Here is a 9,215-nt window from a genome sequence, read left to right as displayed (position 1 = left end):
TACCGAAGCACACGGAAACCTGGCCAAACAACATATATGCTGAGCGATGAATAGCCTCGTTGCCGAAAAGAACAAGCTTTTATTTTTCATTTCTAGTCTACATCATCATCAAATATTGTACGAAAATCGATGCAATTATACGAAGAGAGGAATCACTCTCAAACTTTATACACATTTGTTGGTGTAATATTCATTACCTACGGCTATTTTGTTTTGTAGTTATGAGCCCTTGAATATGATCTGTTTTACACCTTTGGCTATATTTTTCATAGAAAGTGTCAAAATGTTGAATAAAAGTTTCCAATGTATAAATACGCTTGAGGAGTTATCGTGTCATAGATGGTTATGTCAATATTTCCATATATGATTGATAGGGCAGGCGTTGTATTGGTAAAACATTGTGGAGAATATTTGTCTTACACTTTTAGAGAAATCACTCTCATACTTGGTACACATTATTGGTGTTCTATTCATGCCTATGGTTGTGTTGGTTAAAAATGTTGAGAATAGTTTTCTTACAGTTTTAGAGGAATCACTCTCATACTTGGTACACATATTGGTGTACTATTCATGACCTTCATGGCTATATTGTCTTGGAGTTATGAGCCCATGAATATGATATGTTTTACACTTTTGGCATTATTTTTCATAGAACGTGTGGATAATATTGAATTAAAGTATCCGATCTACAAATAAGCTTTAGGCGGTATCATGTCATAGGTGGTTAAGTCAACTATTCCGTGTCTGGTATTCGATATCATTTGAAAGGATGTTCTCTTACCTGGAAGTGTCATACGTGGAAAACTATGAAGAGCTAAGTGTTATAACGAATAAACAACACCCGTATTTAGTGTCACAAATCCAGGGCACAAAGAAACAAGAGAGTTTGATTGTGTTTATTTTATTATTTACATTATAAGATCTCAAAAAATCCAACAGATATTATAGGTCATACAATATATGAGAACACTCAAAATTCATTAAAGTACGATTAACAAATAAAGCATCTCCAACGAGCGTTATTACGTGCACATTCATAGGCTGTCATAACTATTTCCCCTTAGTCAAATGCATTTTTAAGAATACCTTATAGGAAACACAACATATAATAATAGTATATACATGGGATTCTCCAATTTCAGAGACATTTAGCAATATCAGACTGGACGTTCGTCGTAAACACTCCTTGACTATCAGAGTGATTGGTAGCAGACGACTACATTGTTGAAAAAGGTGTAAAGAAAACCTTAAATTAACAAAAGTATACATCCAGAAGTCTCGAGTCTCGCAATGAACGAATAATATAAAACAGAACGTTAAACATGAAACTTTCATTGACTACCAGAGTGATTGCAAGCTAACGACTACATTTTTGAAAAGGTCTAATGGGGAGAACAATAACACCAAATGAATAAACACAGCAGTCTAGAGTCTTGGTTTGATTCTATAATATCAAACTGGACGTTCAAAAAAATACGTCTTCCCTACAGAACCGTTTGCTGTTGCAGACTTTTCAAAAAGGTCAGCATGGCCCTCTGAAGCCTGGTCGAAGGATCATTGTTCTCTCCTCCAAACATACTGATTTCGTCTAACTCGATAGTATCAGAATCGTCATCACCGTCGTCAGAGCCGAATGAATCCGTTACCGCATCGATGTCCTCTGAGTCGATAGTGTCAGACTCGTCATCACCGTCGTCAGAGCCGAATGAATCCGTTGCCGCATCGATGTCCTCTGAGTCGATAGTATCAGACTCGTCATCAACGTCGTCAGAGCCGAATGAATCCGTTACCGCATCGATGTCCTCAGAGTCGAGAGTTTCAAACGTCTGCAAGTCGTCAGCTTTGTTTGGTATTTTGAAACAGCCCCATGCGTCGTTGTAGGTTTTGTCTTTAAACTGAACATTATACATAAATCATATTATTTATCGTATATGTTCATGCATTCTTTCTTAAATATAGGCACAATCGAAATGGAAAGACACCAGTCTATACGAAAAAAGAAGAGTCCTCTTGTGGAATATGTTGCACTAATTAATTGGTTAACCCTATGCGTTCGACAATAGTTTCAAATGATATTACCTGTATCATTACTGTAAATGAATCGTATTACTAGTAATACGAAATTATTGTTATTAGCTTTTCTGTAATATTTTAGCTGATCTTTCAAATTCCACACGCCGGTTACTTCCCTTGACGTACAGTTATAATTGCCATCACGAAATGACGTAATGATGATCAAAAGTAGGTGACATCATTCAAAAAGTTAACTGACCTTAATATTGGATTATAATTAAGGTTTTGACAACACTGAAGAAAACAACAATTACACTTTTATTACTTATTGCATTAATACGTTTAAATACACTACACATGTATTAAAACATACTTGAACTGAGATGTTGACGCAGGCTGACATATTTTTCAGACTGATGTTCCATGCAACAATGCAAATGGCCTTGAGTTCAGGGTACTGCTTACAGAAGGAGACATCCGTATTGTCTGGGGAAAAACAATAGAGATATTTTACAATATAAAACGAAGAGTACATGTATTTCTCTATGCACATCAAATAAGCGTTTCAGAATTCAAAAGCATTTGAATGATATTGGCTTTAACTCCGCTAAATCATTCAAGCGCTTGGTTTACCGGAATGAAAAGTAAATTTTGCTAATGTTATTTGCAAATAGTAGTAGTTCTGTTGTGTATATTCATATTTATTTTTAAATTTCATGATGCTTTTGTACAAATAAAAAGAAAGTGTATAATATATACAATTTTTCGGCGTTCAACCAAAGAAACAAACAACACTTGGATTCATTTGATTCGTTTTTAAGGGTGAAATTTCGTTTCAAATCTCGTACTTTTATAACAGGCCAACCAAACGGTTGAATACAAGTATTACGAGTTTTTTTGTATAATAGAGGTAACACACTCCCTTTGTTATCCGAATGAATATATAATGAAGAGGATGAGGACAAATAATATTAATTTCTTTTACAGGCAACCAAAACTGCCAAATAGGCCAGAACATTTTACAAGGTTGATTGTATTAACATGACGCAGAATTAAACTCCTTGATATAAATATTCATTAGTGTTAATCTAATGGAAGAAATGTGCTAGTCACAGGACAACCTTGGACAAACACATGCACATGGACTAAGAATCAGTAAGCTAAATTGTACTTCGTTCAAAAGAGTAGATACTGATCGATTGCTGTTGTTAACCGATTAATCAAGTTATAAGTAGTTGCAAAAAATACAACATGTAGCAGATATGCGTTTTGTATAACCCTGGAAATGCTACTTATATGATGTCAATTTGTAATAACCCGTTTTCATGGTGAAAGCTAGTTGTCTTGATCGTGAAAACTGGTTGTCGTCAGTGTGAAGGCTGATTGTCTTCGTGTTTTCAGACTAGCTAAATGTACAGCCAATGAAAATTTATGGCAAATTATTATGCGTATGTGCTTCTGCATTTTACTTCTCAAAAAAGATTAAAATTAAGTATAAAATAAAATAAACATACTTGTTATCTTCCCTTGGACAAGAACAAATTTGCTCGAAACTACTTTAACTTCCATCCCGTTGTGTAGGGCCTTTGCAATTACACACGCTGAATAGATAAACAAAGATATACATTGGACCTGCTGCATATAGCGAAAATTTGGTGGTATCAGAAAAAAAAAATCGTTGAATACATATACGTAAATAATGTTAAAAGAACAAAACAAACGGAATAGTTGTCATTCGTGCGTATCATATAATATACTGTATCTTCATGTTAGTGCTTTCTTATTATTTTACTAATATCCGACCTTGAAATAAATTACGATCGTTTGAAATATTTATGAATTACGGTTTACAATGTACAAGTAAGCTTGCCAGTTTATCGAGCAAGTGGCGACAATGTTAAATGTTGATGCCTCGTTACCCCGTATACTTTTGGTAGCATTTCAACGAGAAGTGCTCGCTGATAACTTATATGTTAATCACCGAAAATGCAGTTAAGGATTTAAGTCATTGTACAGTGATTTTTCTTTCTTTTAATTTAAATGAAACGGACGTGAAATAGCCTGTTTTGCAATTGTTTCAAACCATAAGTGCCATAACAAAATTTTCGATTGAATATTGACTTATTCTTTCTTTGCTCATAAAACCCCAAATAAGACCAAATTATTATGAGGTCACCGGTGGACGTATTCACAAATTCAACTACGTGAAAAAATCCAAAATGATTGACATCGATTATTTTAAAAACTAGCTACTTTTCATAAAAATTATTCATATCTTTTTACCATTAAGACCATTTTCTTGCTTATTTTCATAATTGTTGTGCTTCATGATAACGGCCCCAGGCATTTACTATTCACATACTTTTGCATAGGATACATTCATCGGTGGTACGATACTATTAAGTATGCTACCTTCATGATGTTTGTAAGTTTTACACATTCTGCATATTCCCTTATGGCAGATGGTGCTTCCGTAAATGTCATCGTCAACGGTTTCAGGGAATGCATCAAAGCCTAGTATACTACTGATATCATTGATGGAAATATCGCCTTCACCAACTGAAAAAACAACAACATTGGCTATTTATCGCAGCAAGCAACTTGTCTAAATATACCTTATACATTGTATGTCGATTAATGATGATCAATACTGCTAAAAAGGTCTAATCTGCTGGGAAAGGCTAAAATAAAACATTCGAATGGTTTAAAAACTTCCTCTTGTATTGACGTACATTTTTTGGCAAGCATTTCATTTGTGTAATAAAGATTTCCATTTCTTTTTCCTAAAATGCCAATTGTGTTTTTACGGAATTCCTTAGACAATATTAATGTGGTTTTGTGTCATTATGTTCACCAATATTCATTCAACAATGATTCTGGCGTCTGGAGGAGATCGTCACATAACATCAGAACGATAATCAATAACATATTGATAACTACTGAATAACATTCCATCCCTGATTACAAGTGTTTCTTAATGAGTGCCGATTGAACTGAGTGTTTCTCGTTGAGTCTATTGAACCGTGTGTGCCTCGTTGAGTGCCGATTGAACTGAGTGTTTCTCGTTGAGTCTATTGTACTGTGTGTGCCTCGTTGAGTGCCGATTGAACTGTGCGTGCCTCTTGAGTATCTATTGAACTGTGCGTACCTCGCTGAGTCTATTGAACTGTGCGTGCCTCGTTGAGTGCTTATTGAACTGTCTGTGCCTCGTTGAGTGCCAAATAAACTGTGTGTGCCTCGTTGAGTGCCTATTAAACTGTGTGTGCCTAGTAGAGTGCCTGTTGAACTGTGTTTGCCTTGTTTGGTCCATATTGGACTGGGTGTCCCTCGCTGAGTTTATATTGAACTACGTGTGCCTGTTTGAGTGTTTATTGAACTAAGTGTGCCTCGTTGAGTGTCTATTGAACATTGTGTGTTTGTGTCTCTTGTTTCTGTTCCAATATCTTATATTTAGAATCTGAATGGAAACAAAATGTAACTTACCGATGCGATCTAGAAAGTTCTTTTTCGGAATAGTGAAACAGCCAATAGATTCTCTGTATGTCGTTTCGTTTATCTGTCAAAGAAAAGGTTTTTAATTATGGGTCATATTAGTCTTAATATATAAATATAAGTGGCAGAAAACAAATAAAAGGGTCTTAATGCGAATAAAGCTTTATAACTGATTGTCACAGTATGTCACAGTATGTCACAGTATATATTTTGACTTATCAAATGCATTGAGATATGATCGATGATAACAGACACCAGAGGGCAATAAGAAGGTAGCTCTGGAACTTTTCTTTCGAAAAATAATCCCTAGGGACCATACTGTGATAATTAGGTAAAATAGGTAACCCTTAGACTGGCCTTCAGCTTAACGTTAAATAGGTAACCCTCAAACTGGCCTTTAAATAAGCGATAAATAGGTAACTCTCAGACTGGCCTTTTAATTAGCGTTTAACAGGTAACCCTCAGACTGTCCTTCAAAAAAGCGATAAATAGGTAACCCTAAAACTGGCCTTCAAATAAGCGATAAATAGGTAACCCTCAGACTGTCCTTCAAATAAGCGAACTTTTTTAATTGAAATATCACAATGATATATAAAAGAAAAAGTTTTTTGTTTGTTGTCTTTGTATAACAATGGCATAATTCAATTCATCTTTAAAGATATTTTGGCCTTACCTTAATAGAAACATCGAGGCAAGAATGCAGTTTTGCGATGTCCACATCTTTTGGGATAATACATATTTCCTCTACGTTAGGTATGGGATTCTTACGAGAACAAATGGACCGACTTCCAGGTCCTGAAAAAATAAACAACCCATTATGATGAGGCAAAAGTCCCTTTATGTTACCTATGTTTAAGGGTTTTAAAGAGTTTCTGGTAAATCAATAAGGGGACACGAGATGAACAGAAACCAAATATGGGCACATTAGGGTTCGCTCACAGATGTTTAACTATAAAATTATATACCCATCATAAATGCATATCGCAAAATAAGGTAGTCCGTATTGTGACGTCACTTCATAACAAGTATCGTTGCACGATGTTAAAATGACGTCATAAAAAGACTACATCTATTATGAAAAATGTGGCTTTTAAGTTATCTCACCAGTCATGTTTATAATAAAAGGGTTATTTGTACTGCGTTTTGATCCGGAATGTCGTATTCGACTCTGGTGGAGTTTTGCACGCCTCTGGCGCCTTGTGAAATCCGAATCTGCCAAAATCCACTCGAGTCGAATACAACCTCTCGGATCAAAACGCAGTACTAATAATCCTATTATATCAAACGTACTGTAGTCTTATTATGTTGAATAAACAATACATTTTATGTTGATAAACAACACCCGGTATACGTAATATGTTGATTAACAAACACATCGCAAACACATAATATCAAATATTATGCAAATGACACTCCTTTAATATTAGATAAACTTCACATGACTTTGCTATGTTTTATAATCTATCCATAGCAATCATTTTATGCTAAATAATCTACCCATGACAATCAGTTTATGCTTAATAATCTACCCATGACAATCAGTTTATGCTTAATAATCTACCCATAAAAATCAGTTTATGCTTAATAATCTACCCATTAAATTAATTCATGCTTAAATATCTACCCATGAAAATCAGTTTATGCTAAATCATCTACCCATGAAAATCAGTTTATGCTTAATAATGTACCCATGAAATCAGTTCATGCTTAAAAATCTACCTATGAAAATCTGTTTATGCTAAATTATCTATCCATGAAAATCAGTTGATGCTTAATAATGTACCAATGCTAATAAAATCAATATGCAAAATAAACTACCCATGAAAATCCTTTTAGTTTTATAGTCCTCACATGACAGTTATATTATGGTAAATGGCTGCACGTGGCAGTCGTACTATGTCAAATAAATTACAGATATCAATACTGTAGAACTGAATGAATGCTAAATAAACTGCATTCTATTTCAAAAATTATAAACGTCACGATCCTATCATGTTGAATAATTTATGTAAATAATATTATGTTGCAAGATCTGCAATGGCACATACAAGAAATACAAAACTGACCAAAGTAATACAGGTATGTCAAGCAATCTACCAATGGCAATTCTGTTATGTTAAATGATTAAAAGGTTGAACCTGCTAGTACTTCTAAGTGAATACACACGTTACATTGACAGCTAGTCTTATAGGTCATTTGTGAGTGTTGTTAACGTACCGTTGAACTTTTACCTGCGGGAATAGGTCACAAAGTTTGCATATGTCCTGGAAATCGATTACACAATTCAAACGGTTTTAAAGTACGCATATCTTGATGACGCAGCACTCTATAAGTAGTTCCAATGTGCACGTACATATACAAGTAGCGTTCCGCAACATAACTTTCTTACTACTGTCATATCTAACTATCTTACCTGTTATATCCCCTTCTACCAACGACTTGTCATTCAAGGTCAGCTTTATATGTATATTCCCGCCCTTATCAGTTGCCACAATGCAAACTAAAATGTAATAGTACAATTCATATTTACAACTGAGTCCAAAAACAACAAGAGCTGTTTGTAAAATATGTATATTTGCAAATGAGTAAAAAAATAAAAAAAATAAACAAGAAATGTTTGTAAAACATATAGTCCCCCCATTAGATGAATAAAAATAAATCCCTTCAAAGTTGAAGAAAGAAAGTATTTATTGACCAGTTCTTAATGTTGTAAAAGGCGATGATCAGTTCTAATTCCCAGTAAACATGTTTGCGTCGTCCTAACAGTAGATAATTAGTTAAATAAATCGTAGGTCCTCCGTTTTCTTTGCTATATTTTTACTTTCAAAATGTTGGACTAGATTATTAATAACCTACAAGCAAGTTGTCTAATTACATTGAACCCAGTTTGCGTTTGTCTCGACGCAAACTACCGATTAGTCTGCATGTATTGTTATGTATTAGCTTATTCAACATGTTTTACAAGAAACAAGAGCTTACCCGTGTCTGTTTTTCTGGAACTACCGCATAGCTTACACTCCCCTTTCTTACATATGAAACTAGGACCTGTAAAATAAAAGCAAAATATACCACATGGAATTAAGAAATTTATGATGGTTGACCTCGAAGTTCGTGGAATAGTAACATGAAATAACAATAGTTCTGGAAAATGGGAAATAAGTGTTGGTGTATTTTATTAAACGCTTCATGTGGATTTCAGGTTACCATGACAACACGACTATTTGAACTTGTCTCAAGTAAAATCTTCATAATATTTAAGCGCCATTCTTACGACTAATCGATTGATCATTATCGTCTTTTAATCAAATAGAAACCGTTGAATTCATGGTTCAACCATTCAACTAATTCCAACTTTCGTGGTCGGTATAGACAAAAGTTACATAGCTATTGTAATATTTACATTTGCCTGGCATGTAGGGAACAGGAAACTTGCCGTTTATATTATAAAATACGCAAGGGGTATGCCGTCTTTTATATTTCAATATGGCCTTCACACTAGCATTTGATCAATGCCATATATGAAGTAACAAATTTTGCAGAAAACCATATCGTTATCAATAAATACACAATTGCAGAAAAATTAACCATGTAAAATGATGATGAATATTTTAATATGTAAATATAAGGATAATTGCATGTTTGTTTCCCATTTGTTCACGTTTTCAAGTACGCACTAGGGCATGTGAACACATCTTCCGATGATTGTCCAA

The 9,215-nt window shown here is 34.3% G+C and overlaps 1 protein-coding gene across 1 annotated transcript; it reads right to left on the bottom strand.

Moving 5' to 3' along the window:
• Positions 1-885: 885 nt before the first annotated feature.
• On the bottom strand, positions 886-8,583 carry LOC128222642 (dentin sialophosphoprotein-like). The gene is made up of 8 exons (XM_052931736.1): positions 8,485-8,583; positions 7,919-8,005; positions 6,179-6,300; positions 5,497-5,569; positions 4,426-4,572; positions 3,528-3,614; positions 2,387-2,499; positions 886-1,895 (listed from the first exon to the last, which is right to left on the bottom strand). Exons 5-8 carry the CDS (start codon positions 4,451-4,453, stop codon positions 1,485-1,487), a joined length of 639 nt encoding a protein of 212 aa, XP_052787696.1. The 5' UTR covers positions 4,454-4,572; positions 5,497-5,569; positions 6,179-6,300; positions 7,919-8,005; positions 8,485-8,583; the 3' UTR covers positions 886-1,484.
• Between the last annotated feature and the right edge of the window lie 632 nt (positions 8,584-9,215).

The sequence above is a fragment of the Mya arenaria genome, chromosome 16 (genome assembly GCF_026914265.1).
Source record: "Mya arenaria isolate MELC-2E11 chromosome 16, ASM2691426v1".
Classification (NCBI taxonomy): Eukaryota; Metazoa; Mollusca; class Bivalvia; order Myida; family Myidae; genus Mya; species Mya arenaria.
This window is presented reverse-complemented; position numbering and strand designations above follow the sequence as displayed.